The 18,144-nt window shown below is 67.3% G+C and overlaps 1 protein-coding gene across 3 annotated transcripts; it reads right to left on the bottom strand.

The window, feature by feature from the left end:
• Nucleotides 1–684: 684 nt before the first annotated feature.
• On the bottom strand, nucleotides 685–17,797 carry DUSP8 (dual specificity phosphatase 8). 3 transcript variants are annotated; one of them, XM_059151546.1, is made up of 7 exons: nucleotides 17,670–17,797; nucleotides 11,509–11,806; nucleotides 9,799–9,937; nucleotides 5,061–5,227; nucleotides 4,375–4,534; nucleotides 4,030–4,153; nucleotides 685–3,517 (listed from the first exon to the last, which is right to left on the bottom strand). In XM_059151546.1, exons 2-7 carry the CDS (start codon nucleotides 11,695–11,697, stop codon nucleotides 2,446–2,448), a joined length of 1,851 nt encoding a protein of 616 aa, XP_059007529.1. In that variant the 5' UTR covers nucleotides 11,698–11,806; nucleotides 17,670–17,797; the 3' UTR covers nucleotides 685–2,445. The 3 variants fall into 3 exon arrangements, with proteins under 3 accessions (XP_059007529.1, XP_059007507.1, XP_059007518.1); XM_059151524.1 differs by having other exon boundaries at nucleotides 11,467–11,806; nucleotides 17,670–17,796; XM_059151535.1 differs by lacking the exon at nucleotides 17,670–17,797 and adding an exon at nucleotides 17,545–17,615 and having other exon boundaries at nucleotides 11,467–11,806.
• Nucleotides 17,798–18,144: the final 347 nt, after the last annotated feature.

The raw sequence follows: 18,144 nt of genomic DNA, 5'->3' as shown, positions 1-18,144 counted from the left end.
GCGCCACCCAGTCCAGAGAGACTGGGAGCTGTGTGGGGTGGGGGGGGGTGCGGGCCCTACCACCTCCCCTCCACTGGACCTTCCAGCAAGTGTTAGGAGGGGGCGGGGTCCATTCTGGGGTGACCCCCAATGCCAGGGCCAGGGGCAGGGCGAGAGGGGGGGAGGGCTGGGGCCCGGCCCCGCCCTGCCTCAGGCAGTGTGTGGAAGTGACTGGGGAGGGGCTTGTGCCAGGGTCCGGTCCCCCCCCCCCCCAGGACAGGAGAGGGGGTGGCCGGGACAGGACCTCCCCCCACATTGCAGCTGCTACTTTGGGGTGACCAGTGCCTCAAGAGCACGAGCCCCCCACACTCCATGACCGAAGTCACGAGAGATGCTGGCGGCCCTAGAGAAAGGGCAGAGGGCAGAGAGGAAAGGACAGGGGCTGTGGGACCTGCCTCCAGAGTCTGGGGCCCAACCAGTGGCCCCAGACCACTGTCTCCTGGACAGCACAGGGGTGGGGCGCGGAGGTGGGGACCAGTGCATCCTCCACACCCAGGGTCACCTCAGAAACCCAACGCGATAGACAGACAGAAGGCAAGTTTACATAATCAATCATAATAATAATAATTAACCAATAATAAATACTTAAACCTCTAATCCATAGATTGCAAACACAACGATGATAGCTTATTTTCTTGGGGAGAGGGGTGGGGACAAGGGGAACAGGAAGAGGACTTTTGCTTAAAGGAGGGTGACAGGGGCACAGGCCGCAGGTCAACAGAACAAACAGAAGAAACAACTACACGGGCAGCTGCTCCCGGACTCGGTACCACCCAGCTGCCCCCCAGGACTCGGTCCCACCCAGCTGCTCCCCAGGACGCGGTCCCACCCAGCTGCTCCCCAGGACTCGGTCCCACCCAGCTGCCCTCCTGCCAAGCCCCTGGCCTCTTCCCAAGGCGACCGGCCCCCCCACCCAGGACTTTAGGACATCTGAGGGGTGTCCTAGGATATCTGCTCCTGCCTCCAAAAGCCACGGGTCCCAAAGACCCAAGAGGGTGTGGGGCAGGGGGCAGCGGGGGCATTTTCCTTGCCTTTACCACCAGGAGGTAAAGGACCAGGAGGGCCCCTCCGGGGTCAAAAAGCCATCTGGCCTTCACCTTGAGGATACCAGGGAGGCTGCGGAGGCGAGAGCTCCCCAGGAAAGGGGAGTGTGGGAGGGCTCTTCTCCAAGGACTCCATGGGGTGGGGGGCAGGCATGGGGCCATCTGGCCACATCAGGGGCCTTGATCTGCCTGGAGACAGCTCTCCCAGAGCTAAGGACCCCATCCCCGGGAAGCAGAAGTGTCTGCCACAGTGTCTGTTCACCACCCCCCCCCCCCCCCCCCCCGCCGCAAGGCAGCTCCTCATGGAGACCCCCACCTGCAGGAACATACCCGAATTCAGGTCTGGCCTGGGGCCTGGGTGGGGAAGAGCCCAGAACTCAAAATCCATCCGCCCTGTGACCCGGGGAGCCAGCACTCGCTAGCCCAGCTCTCCGGGGCTGAGGGGGGGGGGTCGACCTGACCTGACACCCCCCGGCTGAGCTTCTCCTGTTGTCCCCTACCTGGCGGGTGGCGCTAGGCAGCTCTGCAAAGCAGAGACAGGAGAGCAGGCTGGACGGAACAGTCCTGCTGAACCCCGTGGAAGGACGGGAGCTCGGGTGGGAGTGGGGGCCATTCCACTTCCATCCCTGCCCGGGGACCCACATAATCCGACACCCACCGAGCCCCTATCCTGTTCTAGCCTCAGCCCCTCCAAACACCCTCACCTCTCCAGGCCGGATGCCAGTCGACACCAGCCAGGCGAGGGCCAGGATGGGGGGGTGGGGGAGGCATGTGGTTAGGGGAGCCTCCAGCGGGCAGAGCCACCTCAGCCTCACCCCAGCCCCGGGGACACTTCCCCCACCTAGACTTTGGTGCAGAGCCCAGAAAGGAGCAGAGGAGGAGGAGCGGAGGGGGGCAGGGGGGGACAGGGAGGTTCTGCGGCTCAGTTTGTGGCAAAGTTTTTTTTTTCTCCTCTTTCCCCTTTTTCTTATGTAAAAAGTGCACAAAAGCTGGGCAGCCTCTTTGCAACGGTCAGCAGTGTTTCCTGGGGGGGGAGGGTGGGGAGGGGACCCCAGGCCTGGCACCCCAGCTTGGGACTGAAGGTGGCCTCATATTGCTTAGAAACGTGGGTTTCAGTTTAAATACCAGACAGTAAAAATAGAGGTCCGGGGGCCGCCCGCACTGTTGCCAAATCGTTGCCAGAATGAACAGCTTAAATAAATAAAAAATCGAAATATTTACTTCTCGATAAAAATCGCAGTAAAACCATTTACCTTTCTTTGCATTATATATAATATATATTTATAGTGGGCCCGGCTGCCGGCGGCCCAGGCCAGGGAGCCGAGGGCAGCGGACCGTAGGGCGCTGGGTCCCCCGGCCACCGTCAGGACACCTCGATGACCTCCACGCTGCCCGAGAAGCTGGCCTGCTTGCCCAGGGCAGCCAGCTCCTCGCCGCGCGCGCGCCCCTCCACCATGCCCTCCTCGAACTCCATCTGACAGCTTCGGCGCTTGAACTGCGTCTCCGGGGCCGGCTCGTCCGGCCAGCCGGTCCGCGCGTCCCGGGCCTCGGCCCTTGCCGCCTCCCGCCGCCGCGGGTCGCCGCCCCCTGAGCCCTGCGCGCCCGCCCGGCCGAAAGCGCCAAACCGTGGGCCGCCCGCGCCCTGCGCGCCCTCGGGGCTGAAGCACCAGGGCCCGTCGGGCGACGGCGTGCCGGGGGAGTCGAGCGGCGGCGCCCAGCTCCCGGGGCCCACCGGCTGGCCGGGGCCCGGCAGCCCCGGGGCCGACAGCGCCGAGAGGCCCAGCCGCGGAGTCTGCCGCGAGGCGTCGCCGAAGTTCAGGCCGAGGCCGTGCGCCGGGGAGCGGGCCGGGGAGCCGGCGGGAGGCCGGGGCCGCCGGCGGAGGCGCGGGCGCGTCTCCGACGCCGCGTCTGGGCTGTCGGGGCCCGGGGAGGGCAGGCCCAGCGCGCCCCCCGACGGGCTGTCCAGCTTGCACACCTTGGGGGCCTCCCCGGGGTCGGGGGGCCCGGGGTCGTCCGGCCGCCGGCTGGGGGCGTAGGCCGACTTGATGTCCAGCGAGAAGGAGCGCTTCAGGCGGTTGGTGTCCTGCAGGCGGTCGGAGGAGAGGTGCAGGCCGCGCAGGCCCTGCTGCAGCGCGCTGGTGGCCGGGGCGGCGGCGGCGGCGGGGGCGGCGGGCGCGGGCAGCTCCCCACCGGCGCCCGGTGCGCCCTCCCTGGCCGCACCGGCCGCTGCGCTCCCGGTGGCGGCGCTCTCTGAGGTAGGTGGTGGCAGCGGCGGCAGTGGGGCCGCGGGGCCCGGGAGGGGCTCGGGCGTCCCGGGGTGGGACGCCCCGTCTCCCTGCAGGGCGGCCAGCAGCTTCAGGCTGCGCTCGTACTCCAGCAGCTGGCCCAGGAAGTTGAAGTTGGGCGAAATGGATGGGCGCCGGTCCTTCACGAACCTGGGGGAAGGGGGCTGTTTTGAGACGGGGCTCCCTCCTCCTCCCCCTGCCCCCTGCTCCCCCTTCCTCCTGCCCCCCATGTCCCCTCCCCCGTCCCGCTGCCCTGCCCCCACCCCTCCTGCTCTCCCCTGCTCTCCCTGCCCCTCCCCCTTTCTCCTGCTCCCCTTATCTCCCTGCCCTGCCCCCGCCCTTCCTGTCGCCCCCCCCTCCATCGCCTGCCCCTCCTCCCTCCTCCGCCCCCTCCCCTCCTCCTCCAACTCTCCCCCTGCTCTCCCTGCCCCCCACCCCCTCCTCCTACTTCTCCTCCCCTCCTTCTGCCCCTCCTGCTCCCCGCTCCCCGCACCCCCGGCCCCCTGCCCACACTTAGGCTCGCAGCTGATGTGCGGACCCATCCGGGACTGCTGGAGCTGGGCTCGGGCCTTCTGCAGCTAGCTGCTAGTGGGTGGAGAGGGGCACGGGAAGGGCCATCTCCAGCCTTAAACTTCTGGGCCCAGGAAGAAAGGAGAGGCTACCTGTAGGCATCATCTGAGGACATGCCCATGGTCTTCATGATGTAAGCGATGGCAATGGTGGCCGAACGGGAGATGCCAGCCAGACAGTGGACGATGACCTGGCAACTGGACAGCTTAGCTTTATCTGGAGGCAGGGCCGGTGGGGGGAGGTGTTGGTGGACAGGTGAAAGCTCAGGGTGCAGGGCCCTTCCCTAACCCCAGCAGGGGACCTTACTGGCCCCAGCGCCCACAACCCCAGCCCCACATCTCAGGCCCAGGCCCCCCCCACCCGGGCGGTCACTGAGCCTCCACCCCTCCAGGAGACGCCTGGCGCCGCCCCGCCCCGCCCCTCCCCCGCCCACTCACCGATGAACTCGATGGACTTGTCCAGCCAGGGCAGCAGCTTCTCGCAGTAGCTGTCGTTGACGGGGATGCGCATGAACCGGCTCTCGCAGATGAAGTCCGGCTTGGGGCAGGAGTTGCTGGCATTGAGGACGTAGCTTATTCCGTTCTGGGTCATCAGGTCCTGGAGGGGCGGGAGGAAGAGCTGGAGGAGGGGGTGCCTTGGAGGTGGGAGCCCCTCCCCACTTCCACCTGGAGTTCCGAGCCACCAGTGGCGCTGGAGGGGTGGGGGAGCCCGGGAGGCTGGTCCCCCAAGCGCCACCCGCCGCCTGAGGTAGGCTCCCAGGAATGTTATGGCTGCTGGGCGGCGCCTTTGCCTCTTCCCTCCTCACAATTTTACAACACGGGATTCTTTCAGGGCTGCCCGGGGGCCAGTGACATCAGCTGTTTGGCATGTGGGCTCCACCGCCTAAGGGGCTGGGAGCTGCCTCTCCACCGGCGGCGTGGCTCTGCTCGGCGGCGTGGCTCTGCTCGGGCCCCTGTCCTCTCGCGCCCCAGCCCAGGCTCCCCCCACAAGACACTCATCCACCCCCCCCCCCCGCTGGCTTTCAGCTCCCTTCTCACCCCCCTCCCCAAACCAGCCCTGGAACTGCTTCTGAGCTCTGGCCTCTCCCCCCTTGCAGACGGCCAGAGCCCAGCTTTGTACACACCTTGTTCAGGACATCTTTCTGCGAGCCCAGGTAGAGGTGAGGCAAGATGCGGGTCAGGCCCACGCTGGGCACAGGCAGGCAGGGCTGGGAGAGGCTCATGGGCAGCAGGGCGGCTGGCTTGCCCTCACAGAGGCCAGGGAAGCAGGAGGAGAAGGTGGCGAAGCCCCCTGCAGGAGGAGTGGACATGTGGGTCAGGCGGTGGGCAGGCTGGGCGCGAGAGCGAGCCCCGGGTACCGACCGTCCCTCCATCTTGGCCGCAGCCTGGACCCCCTGCCCCACGCAGTGCCAGGTGGTGAGACTCTGGCCTGAGCACCAGGAGTCAGCACAGGGTGCCGGAGGGCTGCACTCACAGAGTCGAGGCGCATGCTGGGCGCATATACAGCCTATCCCTATGCCCGCATTCCTCCCCGGACTAATTAGGAGCTGTGCCTGCCAGGACGCTGCTGTGATGCCCATAAACGCGGGCTCGAGGCTGCGGGCTGGCCCAGCACGTGCAGGACTGGGGAGGGGGGCGGCTCCACCGCCATGGAAGGTCCCTGTCGAGGGCGTGGCTCTTCTGTGCCTGTGGTGGCCAAGGGCCAGCCTGGGCCTTCCTGCCTCTCCCCCAGGGCTGATGCAATCCCTCCCTGATGCTAGTTGGCTGGGAGCCCCTGGCCAAGCCTAGGTGCCAGGACCAGGAGGCAAGGGCTTTGGAGGGGGGCCCTCCTGCCCCTGGGCATGTCGTCACCTCCTGGAATTGGCATAGCCTGCAGGGCACCTGTGCTCCAGTTTGGGCTCTCTTCTGCCCAGAGTACAACACCAGAGGACGGGGAGCAAGCAGGACCTGCAGCGGGCACACGTGCTACACGTGGCTGGCAGGTGCCCCTGCCTCCCCTGCTCCACCACGTCCTGGGCCACAGGTCAGTGGAAGGAGCCCATCTGCCAGCCTCAAAGACCCCAGCGGGAATCCCTGGTATATCTCTGACTCCGTGAGTGACCACGGGCGGGACTTACTACACCTCTGGCCGGTTTCCCCAGCCAGCCTGCCACATAGCACAGTTGTGAGTCTCGACAGAGGCGGTGGCCGTGAAGACACACGGAGAACTAAGCGGCCTGCACCCAGGCAGCTGGTGGCCGCCAGCTCCTGGACGGTGAGATCATAGTCCCTGGCGGCCGCTCTGGGGCAAACCACACTTTTGGGGACACGAGGCCTGCGGACATTCCCTGCCCTCCGTGGACTGATCCACTACAGAGTTCAAGCGGACAGATGCCCACCGTAGTGCACTGGGGTGCGGCGGGGGCCCAGGCCACACAAGCCCCAGTGCTCTTTCCCCGTCTGCAGACACAGCTGGTGCCTCACACCTGGCTGATTTCCCGGGACAGAGATGCCTGGTGCCCTCAGCCTTCACCCCTGGCCCAGCTCCACGACCAGTTTGTACAAACTCCCAACCAGAGTGCCAGGAGCGTTCCTTGTGCCCCCAATGACAGCTTGCCTTTGGTGGGGGGCAGGGTTGATGGGGGGGCCCTGCAGGCTGAGGGAGTAGAGGCAGCTGCCTTGGAGGAGAAGCTCTCCCTACCGCGGCAACCTGCTGGCTGGACAGGGAGAAGTGGCTGACTATGAGCACAGCCAACAGGCCACCCACGGGCAAAAGCTGCCCTGGTGTGGGGGCTGGGCTCTTGCTCACCGGCCAGAGCCTGGGGTCCCCTGGGTGTTCCTGCTGGAGGACAACGCCCCCCCCCCCCCAGCAGACGGGATGTTTGCAGGGTCTCTGCCAAAGACTCGTCTCTACCATAAGCCTCCCGAGCTCTCTGGGGGGCCTCATCCAAGCCGAGGAGGGCTGGGCTTATGCCACCAGCAACTTCCCCTACAAAGGGGGATCTCTGGACAGGTGCAGACCTGCCAGTTTTGACTGCAACCCCTCAGGTAAAGCCCCACAGGTCTGCCTCCCCTTCCGGAAGAGCCAAGCAGCTTGTGGTGACTCCGACAAGCCCCCCACCTGGGCCAAGGGCAGCAGAGCCTGTGGCCCCGCCCCTCCAGTGATGTCAGGACACCCCCGCGGGGCTCCGGGTTGCTGGAGAGGTCCACCCTGTTATCAGTGGCAGCAGGCCCGGACCCTCAGGTGCTGGCACTCCTCGCGTGGGGTGGGGGGGAGGCGCCCCCATCCCCCAGGCATCCCCAAGGGCACCTTGCTTCAGGAGGGACTTCCACCTCCCTCTACCTCGCAGCTTCCCAGCGCGCGCCGCCGCACAATGGAGCCGCGGACTCGCACAGGAGCTCGCTCCCAGGACGCACGGACCGCACCGACCGCTCGGGCCCCGGGCCGGCCCTGGCCCCGGCCGCGCTCCCTCCAGGCGCTCTCCGGCCCACAGGTCGGCGGTACGCCCCGCAGCCGCGGTCCCCGCGCCCCGGGAGGGCCCGCATCTGCCCGCACCAACCGCCCCGCCCCCGGCCCCGCGCACGCTCCGCGCACCCTCCGCGCAGGGGCCGCTCCCGCCGCGGTCTCCGGCCAGGGTCCGAGGGCGGCGCGCGCGGGGTCGGGCCGCGGGGGCGCACCGAGCCGGCGCCGCGACCGCAGCAGCCCGCATTCCGCAGCAGCGCGCACCCGGCCGCCCGCCGCTTAAAGGGCCAGGCTCGCCTTCGGTCCCCGCCCCGCTGGACGTCACCGCCGAGCGGCCTGGGGAGGGCGGCGGCGGTCCCGGCCGGTTCCGGACCCCGCGCCCTGCCCCATCTCCCTCCTCCGCGGCCGCCAGCCTCCCCGGTCCCCGAGAGGCCTCCCTCTGTCCCCGGCCGCGACGTCCTCCTGGCGCGCCCCGGCCCCGCCCACCGCGTGTGGGGTCCGCCCCGTTTGGCCTCCGCGGAGCCCCCTCCTCCTGCGCTACGGACCCTGGAAAGTCACTCGCCCTTTCCGGCGGGGCAGCACCCTGGTTCCCACTCAGCCTTGCCTTCCCGTTCTCACCCCCTGCGGCCTTGCGCTGGCCTCAGGGGTGGGAGCTGCGGACCAGGCTCTCAGGCTGTCCCCGAGTCCCAGTCCTGACTCGGTGCCGCTGTGAGCCCTTCTCATGCTGCGGTGGGTCGGGACTTCTGTCTGGCTTGGCCCTCTGGGAAATGGGGTCAAATACTCTACCGTCGCAGGGAGGGGCCGGCAGGGAACAAAGAGCAGGTGGCAGCCCCAAGAGTTGAGCGCACCAAGTGGGGCACAGCCAGTGTCAGGTGAGCCCTCCTGGCACATCGGAGACCTGCCCTATGGCTGCCGGGTGAGGAGCCACAGCCTCCAGAGGAGACAGCACTAGAGGTTCTGGGCTTTCCTGGGAAGCCTGGGGGTCAGGGAGGGCGCTGCTCTGGGTCTGGTTTCTCAGACTCCCAGAAAGCCTGGTGGCTCCCACTACTGACTAGAGAGCACAGGCGCGCGCGCACACACACACACACACACACACACACACACACTGGGGGCTCAGCTGGGCTCCTGTTCTGCTCAGGACACCCCCTGAGAAAGCCCAGAGCCTCGGTCCTCCCTCCCTGCTCAGCCCTCAAATGGAGCCCAGGGTTCAGTGGTGGAATCAGAGAGTCTGCAATTCTGTGGCGAGAGACCCCCCCCAACACACACACACAAACCCCACGTCCCATTGCACAAGCAAGCACAGATCACCAGCCTCCCAGAGCCACGCATAGATGCAGACACCCTCTGATTGTAGTAGACCCAGCGCATGCGTAGACGGCAGCACATACACCCGCATACGACACGGACCCACCGGTAAGCCTCCCGTGGACTGTGGTGAAGGCCCATGCTCCCGCGGGGCACCAGTGCCAAAGGGCCAGCCCTATGCCCACGGACCACTCCGCAGCATGCCCACACGTAAGAGGCGGCTCAGGGCAGACTTGGTGACTGTACGGAGGTGTCCCGCCATGGGGAGGTTGCTGACACCCCCTTCAGCCCTCTCCAGCCTCCCCCAACTGGTCACAGCCCCAGGCTGCAGAGGCCAGGGGCAGGAGTGCCCCCAAAGGCCCCAGACCTGGGCAGGGAGAGTGCACCGTCCAAGACAGGCCAGCTCAACCCATCCCTGGAACCTGGGTTGTGTCTGGGAGGTGGGGTCTACAGAAGTGCCCCAGGCCCTGCCAACCGGAGGAAGGAATCATCAAGAACCAGGGTGGAGCCTGTGTGTGTGTGTGTGTGTGTGTGCACACGCGCACGCACGGGGGCCTTCCCAGCCTCCGGGGTGCCTGGGCTGCATCTGGGGTCTGGGAAGCCCCACAGGGACCTCTACTGGTCCCCAGCAGGGGCCAGGCATCCTGGGCTGGCTGCAGCGTTCAGAGGTACTCCCTGTCTGGGACGAGTTCTGGTCGGATTGGGGTTTGCAGAGGACAGGGGCTATGCCCCCCTCTCAGACAGCTGGAGGGTCAGACACTCATCTCGGCCTAGATCGCTCCCCTCCTCTCCTGCTACAGATGGCATTTACCGGTTTCCTCCGGCCTACCTCTTCACCGGCTAGGGGCAGGGTAGGCTCATGCTGGAGGGGTGCTAAAGCGTGTGGGTCCAGGGGAGGGAACAACGGAGCTGGGGAGAACTCTAGTTCTCTAGTTACTGAGACAGTGCTCCCCCCCACCGACACTGCCCCCAGTACCTGCTGGTTTCTGGGCTCAGAGAAGAGAGCAGAGGTGGATCCAGAGACTGACTCCCCCAATGCCCCCCCCCCCAAAGCTAAGGTCCCAGTGAGGAGAGGGCGCCCAGAGGCCCCTACCCCGGGGCTATCTGGAGCTCACCCGTGAGGATGGCCACACTGTCGAAGCAGCCGTCCAGCTTGCTGAGCAGGATGGAGAGGAAGCTGTCCGCGGCCAGCACGCTGGCATCCCGTGTGCTCTGGTCATAGACGACCACGTCCTGTGGCTCTGTGGCCTCCACCTGGAGGCCATAAGGGCAGAGGTCAGGGCACTGCTGGGCACGTGCCTGATGCCCCATCCCCTGCTGCCGCCTGCTGCTACTGGTCAGGCTCTCTGCTACCCACCCATCTCACAGCTCACACCTGCACAGGTGTGAGTGCCCACAGCGACACAGGCAGGCCCCCAGAGCCAGCAGGAACAGGGGCACGCTCCTCCTCGTGCCTGCCCTCTCACACAGGCACCTCCGCTAAGGACAGACATTGCTGGCACCCCCGGTGGGCCAGGCCCCCTAGGATAAGATGCTGTGAGTGTAACCGGGTCCTCGGGCACACACGGGTGGCCACGGTGACATGAGGGTACACACGCCGTCGGGGGGCTGAGGCCAAGGGAAAACCATCCCCAGGGTCACTGGGAGGCCATTTCAGCGCTTCTGAGGGTGGTGTCTTTGGATGTGGCCAACTCCCCAGCCAGCGATGGGAAACGTGGGGGCTGCTGTAAGAGCCCCTCTTCATTCAGGAGGCAGCTGGACGTTGGGGCTCCCCTGCCCTCTTCCCATCCGGAATGCCCAGCCCGGATTTTACTCCCAGTGGCTACTGCCCTGCCCCCCAAGCAACTCAGGCCCTAAGCCAGCTGAGCCGCCAACCCTGGGTCGATGATGTCACCAGCAGCCAATGGGATTGCGCTCTGCCTGGGAGTCCTCGATGGGGGTGAGTAATCACCGGGTTCCCTCCCTGAGGCTGCAGGGAGCTCGCTCTGGCCTTGGTGGGGGTGGGGGGAACTCCCCGTAAGTGGCTGTGCCACCTGGGTCCCTCACATCCAGCTCTGCTGGTGCAGGGCCTGTGACAGACCCCTCCCCAGCTCGGGGCTGCTGGCCGTGTCACTCCCCGACTGGAGGTGTCCTCGCCCTCCCAGGTCAGGGGGCCAGTGGTCCCTCCCAGTGCTGGACCTGATGCTCCTGGCTAATGGAGACAGGATTGTCCCCTGCAGGTGACCTGGGACATTCATGGGGGAGGGGCACGGAGAGCGAATTCTGGGTCACTCAGAACTCCAGGGAAAGAACTGGGGGGCTGGGCACAGAGATGCTCAGCATTAGCCTCTGGCCTCCCCCATCTTCCTCTGGGTTCTCACAGCACTCGGTGTGCTCCTGACCAGCTGCCCTCTGGGTCCACTGCCCCTCTGAGCCCTGGCCTGGGCCCCAGGGACACCATCCAGTCTTACATGGGGAGACCTCTACTCCGGGGCTGAGTGAGGACCTAGATAGGGTCAGCAGGCCCCGGTTGGGAGGGGCTCGTCTCTGGGGAGATGGGCTCTGCAGAGGGCCTCCCCGGGGAGGGGAGGAGGAAGCTCGGCGAGGGGGGTGGGAGCTGCCTGCCGGGCCCAGGCTAGCATTCGGACCGGGGAGCCCAGTGCCGGTTTGAGGGCGGGGGTGTGGCCAGTGGAGGGCCCCTGTGTACCCAGCTGAGGGGCTCTGGCCTGGCCCCTGGAAGTGACAGGAACCTGGGTGGGGGTAGGGTGGGGGAGGGACAGGGCGTGGGGCACACCGGCTGGTACCTGGCCGCGCGCGGCCGGCTGGATGAGCTCGGCGATGGTCACCTTGCCCTGCTGCAGCCGCCGCTTCACCAGCTTGGAGCAGCAGATGTTCACGGAGCTGAGCACGTGCCAGCTGTTGTATTCCACAAATGAGCGGCTGTCGATGACCAGCGGTCCCCCAGGTCCGCCCCGCAGGAGGCTGGCCAGCTTCTTGGCATCCATCACCTTCCGAGGGAGTCGGTCCCCTGCCATGGTGGGGCCGGGGGCAGTGGGGAAGGGGTGAGCCCTGAAGTGTCCAGGGGCTGCTCCGCAGGCCGGGGATGTGGCCTAGAGTGCAGAGGGCCCGGGCATGGTGCCAGACCTGCAGGGAGAGGCAGATGGTGAGTGGGGCTGTGGGCCCCCATGGTGGGCACCTGGCCAGCACCCCAGGCAGGGCTGACCTCCGGACCCAAGGGCACCGGAACGGCCGAGCCGGCAGGCACCCAGGGGCCCCTACCTTGCCTGGGGTGAATCAGCAGCCCCTCTGGCTCCATGAAAGGTGAGGCCCAGACATGCGGGGTGAGTGAGGCAGGCCATCGGACTGGGAAAGCGGGCCCCAGGGGTCCCATCCGGCACTGCACTGTGCAGGCCGCGGCGACAGCCTCCCAGTGGGATACAGTAGGGCAGATGGAGGACCCCAGAGGGAAGCACTGGCTGGACAGGGAGGAGGGGCCTGAGGACCCCTCCCCCGGCCCTTGGGTTCACGGACACTCACTTGATCCGGAACCCTTCATTCTGCCCTCAAGCTTCTGTCATCCCTCTGCTGGGATGCCCCCACCCCCCCACCCCGCCCACACGTCTTCTCCAGAACTCTGGGCTGGGCAGGGTCCAGAACCCGCTCCCTGCCCCAGGACACCGGCCCCCTCCGGCTGCCTGCAGCACTATCACTCCCTGAGCGGACCATCTGGACCCCGAGGAAGGGGGGTTCGGGCTGCGTCCACACACGCTGCTGGGCTCCTGGGGGGGGGGCAGGGGGTCTTGGGCATGGAGGTGGGGCTCCTCCGGGGCTGCCATTGTCCCAGTCCCGCAGCCTGAGCCCTAGCGCCTGCCGCAAAAAGGGTCTGGGGCCAGTGTCTGTCTCCCTGCAGGAGCGCGTCACACGCTCGCTGACTGGAGCAGGCTGCATGGCAGGCTGTGTCGGGCCACACTGAAGGTCTGAGGTTTAGGGGGACCCTTCTAGGGGCTGGTAGGTCCCAGGATGGGGTGGTATGGATGAAAGGCAAAGTAGGTGACCCAGATGTAGGACCCTTGGGGTGCGGGGACTCTCAGCATGGCCTGTAAGGGCTCTCGGGCTGAGGGCTGTGTGGAGGAAGTACAAGGGACCCCAGATCCTGGGGCTGAGACCCCTCTTGCGGGTTTGGTACTCTGGCCTCTGCCACACACTTCCCAGCCCCACCCCCACGCCCCACCTGCCCTGCCACCTGCCAGGACCAGCCTTTCCTAGGCCCACCTCGCCACCCGGCCCACCAGGATGCACAGCGTGAAAGTGTGGACTTGACTTTAAAGATGGGCAGATGGAGACTTGGGCAAGGGGAGGGGTTAGCTTCAGGTCACCCCACGGGGACTGGTCAGGACCCACAGCCTCTACCACTGCTGTTCACACGGGGTCTTCCCTCCACCGCACCCCTACACAGCTCTGGCACAGGAGAGGCTGGGGGGGCAGATGTCAGAGGACGAGCCTCCAGCTGTGGCAGGTGAGGCCTCCCAAGGACACTTGTCCCTCGTCAGGTGGGGTGGGGTGGGGATGGCGGGCTTCAGAGAGAACTAGGTGCCAGGCAGATGTAGACCATGCCTGCTGGCCATGGGCAGCCTTAGGCTGGGCCACTGGAGCTGGCCCAACGGGAAGTGGCCGGGATGGCCCTGGCCAGAAGGCAGGGCCCCGGGATCCCGTTCATAGATGCCTGGCTCCCCGGGCAGGTGCCCGGCCTCTCCACAGCTGGGGTGCAGCTGGGGCCGCTATCCCTCCCAAGGGCCAAACCAAGCAAGGCCAACAGCAAAAGGGCCCATCTGCCAAAAGGGGTACCCCACATGCCAAGGGGGCTCTTCACCAGCTGGGGGGTCCTGTTTGTGGAGTCTGCACCCGCCTGGGGGACCTCCCCTGCTGAGGGGGCCCTGTCTGCTGTGGGGGTCCCAGCCTGTGTGGTGAGGGCCCCCAATTCTATTCCTGTCCGAGATGTTTTGAGAAGCTACTGAGTTGCCCTCTGCACCTCAAGACTGTGGCAGACGGGCCGCCCGCTCCAGGCCTGCGTGAGCCTCTGGCCCCATGCCTGACCAGGAGCCCAGCGCAGAGGCCCACCCAGTCCCTGGGGCAGACGCGTCCGGGCAGAGGGGCGGGCAGGTTTCCCATCAGCCAGGTGAGCGCAGACGGGCGCGAGAGGGGACAGCACTTCGGGCAGGGAGAGGAAGGGGCCGAAGGGAGGTCCTTGGCCCTCCCTGCAGTCGCGGGGCACAAACACTGCCTTCGGACCCCGAGCTGGCTGGGGCAGGGGCTGGGGTGTGAAGAGGCGCCCGCTCCCTCTGCAGGACAGGAGGGAGGCCGGCTAGGAGGAGTGCGGGGAAGAGCCCAGCAGGGCTGGGGGGCTGCAGGACGGTGGCGGGGGGCGGGAGCCGCTGGAGGGTGGGCCGACAGGCTCCCCCCGCCTAGTACCTGGTCTCAGCCCCGCCTCCCTCACGGAGCTCTCCGGCGCGGCCCCACGATCCGCTCCGGTATTGTTATTTGCAGCCGAGGGGGACTCATTAGCAAGTTAGCGCCTCCGTCGTCGCCATGGCGACCGCAGCGGCGCCCGGCAACCGCTGCTCCTGCGGCACCCGCTCGCGGCCGCTGGCGGTGCGGCCGGCGGCCCACTCCTGGCTGCCTGCAGGTGCCCGGTAGCTGGGGCCTGGCGCCACCAGGAGACCCAAAGCCCAGGCGTGACATTCCTCCAGCACGCCCAACCGCCCTCTGCTCCACCCGGCCCCACCCCTCCTTGCTTGCCCCGAGGGCCCCTGCACACGGGCTCCCGACCTCCCGCCCTCGGGGATGCCTTCTCCAAGGGCCGAGGTCTGGCCCAGGCGCACTTCCTGCAGGGGCCGTCTGGCACGGAGCTGGCCTCCTGGGAGTGAATCGAAAGCTCCTGGGGGTGGACCCTCACTTGCTGCGCCCGGATCCAGGGCCCAGAGCTCCAGCGGGGCTAGGGGGAGCTTAGCACAGTCTCAGGCTGAAGCATGCGGCTAGAACAGGCAGGGTGGGCCCAGAGGACACAGACCCTGCAAGGTCTTGGGCCTCTCTGATTTCAAGGACCCACTCCAGGCTCAGCCCAGACCCCATTCTGAGGGGACACAGCACCTGGGCGCCAGTGGGATGGAGGTGGGAGGGAGGCACAAGCCCAGAGACCCCCATCACAGGGCTCCTCACTGAGGAGACTGGGCAGTTCCCGGTTGGAAGGCCAGAGGCCCCTCCGCACCTGCCTGCCGCCCCTATCCCCCTGCCGGGAGGCGGCAGACAACCACCCCTTGTCCGGGAAGGCCACATTCACGGCACAGCCTGGTTTCTGTGCCGCGTGCCAGGACGGGACCCTCGGCACACTGTCCACACGTTGTTGGCTCGCCTCTTTCCCATTCTCCAGGCCGGCCCCTTGTGCAACCACTCACACGCAGACATGTGTGTTCACGTGAGGTCACTGGGCGCAGTCACTCCCACCCTCTGCACGCCGATCTCCCCCAAACCCCGGGACACCCGAACCCAGGGGCAGCTCCAAGATCTCATCACACCAAGGGCTCCCTGGGCCTCCATGGGGCACGCTCTTATCTCTGAACAAGGGACATGCGTGACCAGAAAACTCCCTGCCGACGGCGCCTTCACCAACATCTCCTGCTCCGCACCTAGTGACGGGGAGCTCACTACCTCTGGAGACGACTGTCAGGACTGTCAGCCATGGGGGACAGTGGATCTCCCTCAGGAGGTGTCTCCAGCCCAAATGGTACCTGGCATACACAGGCAGGCCCTCGGGAGGACCTGGCCATGGGGGTCCCCAGAATGCTGAGATGTCCAGCTCGCTGTGACCCAGTGCACTGGGGGGTGCAGAGACGGCTGCACAGAGAGGCCAGGAGAGAGACTGATTGGTGGCTCACACCAAGTCAGCTCATTTTTCCCTCACCTGCTCTCATCAGGGACCCCCAAAGGCTCTAATCCTGGCCCCCTCATTCCTCTGGGCTAAATGGAAAAGGGTCCAAGCCGACCTCTACTGCATCCCCTCTGTGATGTGGCAAGGCCAAGCAGAGCCAACTTGGTCTGGGGAGGGCACAGGCCTGGGAGACAGTAGGGTGGGGGGCTCTGCCCCCTCAGTTCACAGGGGTCTGGGCAGAGCCTGCGGGAGGAGGTGTCCACGTGTGATCCCTACGGAGGGCATGCTTAGGACCCTACACTTCTAGGTCTCCCCTGCTCCTGACTGGGTGGTTCTAGCCCTACCAATCTGCAAGACTTCTGGTCACTGTCCGCCCATGTTACGCACGTGGGCCGTCCCGGGACATCCAGCAGTCACCGCCTGGAGTGGGCCAGGCAGAGGAGGACACAGCCCATGCAGGCTGGGTGGTCAGAGTCTGACCCATGTCCCTCTGGCTGTGGCTTTGGCTCCTTCCTCTCCCTCCCTCTAAGCCGCACCCTCTGGAGATGCAGCCAGGATGCCCTCTGGCTTCCACACCCCTGTGGGCCCTCTGTCCACTTGAAACATCCGGGCCGCAAGGTCAGCCTCTGCTGGAGAGGAGACGATGCTGGGTAAGGTTCTAGAGCGATGGGTGACTTCCAGCATCTTTCTGCACCCGTGTGCATGGAGGCCAGCATTCCTGGGGGCAGCCTCTGGGGCACAGGAGCTTCCAGAGGGAGGGCTGAGGGCAGCAGGAGACCAGAACCGCTCAGCAACTATCCTGGAGCCAGGAGACCAGAACCGCTCAGCAACTGTCCTGGAGCCCTTGGCCTACTGCCGCGGGATTCAGTCAGGCTTCAGGATGAACCCCCAGCCACTCGAGCTGCTCTACCAGGCAGAGGCTCATTAAACATCTGAGCAGTGAATTCCTGGGACCGCTGTCTCCGTGAGCAGGGTTGGGGCGCGGGATGCTAGGCTCATTCCCCCCCACCAGCTGCCCTTGGAGCAAGGTCTGAGGGAGGTAGTGGGGAGTGCACGGACCCTCCCTCGGACCCCACTCAGACCCCCAGGGGCAGGGGGCTCGGCAGATCACTGCCCCCCCCAGCCTGCAGCACCCCCACACCCGCCCCAAGCTGCGGCACACCACTAGACCCTACCACCTCCGTCCTCCACTGCACGGGCTCCCCCTGCACCCCGCAATCCCCGCAGCACCCAGGCCCCCAACCCCCACCCTGCAGAAGCCGGTACATTTCTGCAGCAGGAAGTCAGGAGGCAAATTGTCCCAGGAGGGTGACCTGACGGGGGGCTGGGCCCACTGCAGCCTCATCGCCTCTGGGCCAGACTGGAAGGTACCCCTCCCCGCCAAGGTGGGCGGACAGGCTGAGGGAGCCTGCTTGCTCTCAGCCTGGCAGTGCCAGCCCCTCCCCCAGCACCCGCCGCCGCTGCCTCTGCAGCCGGCGGCCGGATGGTCTTTATTCTGCAGAGGCCCGCGGAGCACCCTGAGGTGGGGGCCCCCGCGGAGGCCGGCCACACGGGGGATATGGATCTGCAGTCCCTCCCCAGCAAACGCGGAATGGGCCCTTTCCTGGGCCGCCCGCAGGCTAAAACCCTCCGCTCCTTTGCTCAAGGCCTGCATCCCCAACCCGCGGAGGCAGGGACGACCTTCTCCAGTTTGGGGCCGACATGGCGGGGTGGGGGCCATCCTTGGGTCTGGGGCCCTCGCAGGGCTCCATACAGACCCACGCTGGATCGCAAGGGGCCAAGGCCCTGGGTCCTCACTGCATGCCCCTCCCCCCCGAAATAAGGAATTTCGAGGAGAAAGGCGACGAAGCGCGGTGGGGGGCGCGGGGCCCGGGCCGGGGTCCACCGGGCTCTGCGGGAGGCGCGCGAAGGGCTTCCCCCGCCGGTCCGCGGCGCCCCCCGGAGCCGGGTCGCTCACCTCGCGGCCGCCTCCTCCTCCCGGGCGCCCGCCGGGTGCAGCCGCCCCAGCGCTCCCGACGCAGCGCCCCCCGGGCCGAGCCCCTGCCCGCGCCCCGCGCGTCCCCGCTCGGCGCCCCCGCTCACCTCGCCGTCGCTCGCGTCCGGGGCGCACGGGGACCCGCGCCCGCTCAGCGCGCCCGCTCGGCCGCGCCGCCCATGGGCCCGGCGGGGGCCCGCGCAGCCGGGGCAGGGGCCGGGGGAGCGCGCGGGCCGCGTCGCCGTCGCCGCCGTCGCCGCCGCCGCCGCGGGGAGCGCTCGCTCGGGCCGGGGCGCGCGCACTGCGGGCGGGCACGCGCGCTCGCGGCGCGCATCCCACCCCGGGCTCGGCGGGCGCGGCCGGTGCGGCTCCGGCGCGGCTCGGGCTCCGGCGTCCGGGCGGGGGGCGCGGAGCCGGCTCGGCCGCCGCGCTCGGCCGCGAGTGACAGGCCCGGGGCGGAGGGCGGGGCCGCCGGCGGGGATGAGGTCATGCCGAGCGAAAAAGGCCCTGACGTCACCTGCAGCCAATCAGCGCGCGCGGCTCGAGGGCAGGTGACGTCAGCCGGAGCGGGGCCGCGGGTGC

The sequence above is a fragment of the Mustela lutreola genome, chromosome 1 (genome assembly GCF_030435805.1).
Source record: "Mustela lutreola isolate mMusLut2 chromosome 1, mMusLut2.pri, whole genome shotgun sequence".
Taxonomy (NCBI): domain Eukaryota; kingdom Metazoa; phylum Chordata; class Mammalia; order Carnivora; family Mustelidae; genus Mustela; species Mustela lutreola.
Note: the sequence above shows the minus strand (reverse complement) of the source record. Positions and strands in the feature narration are given on the sequence as shown.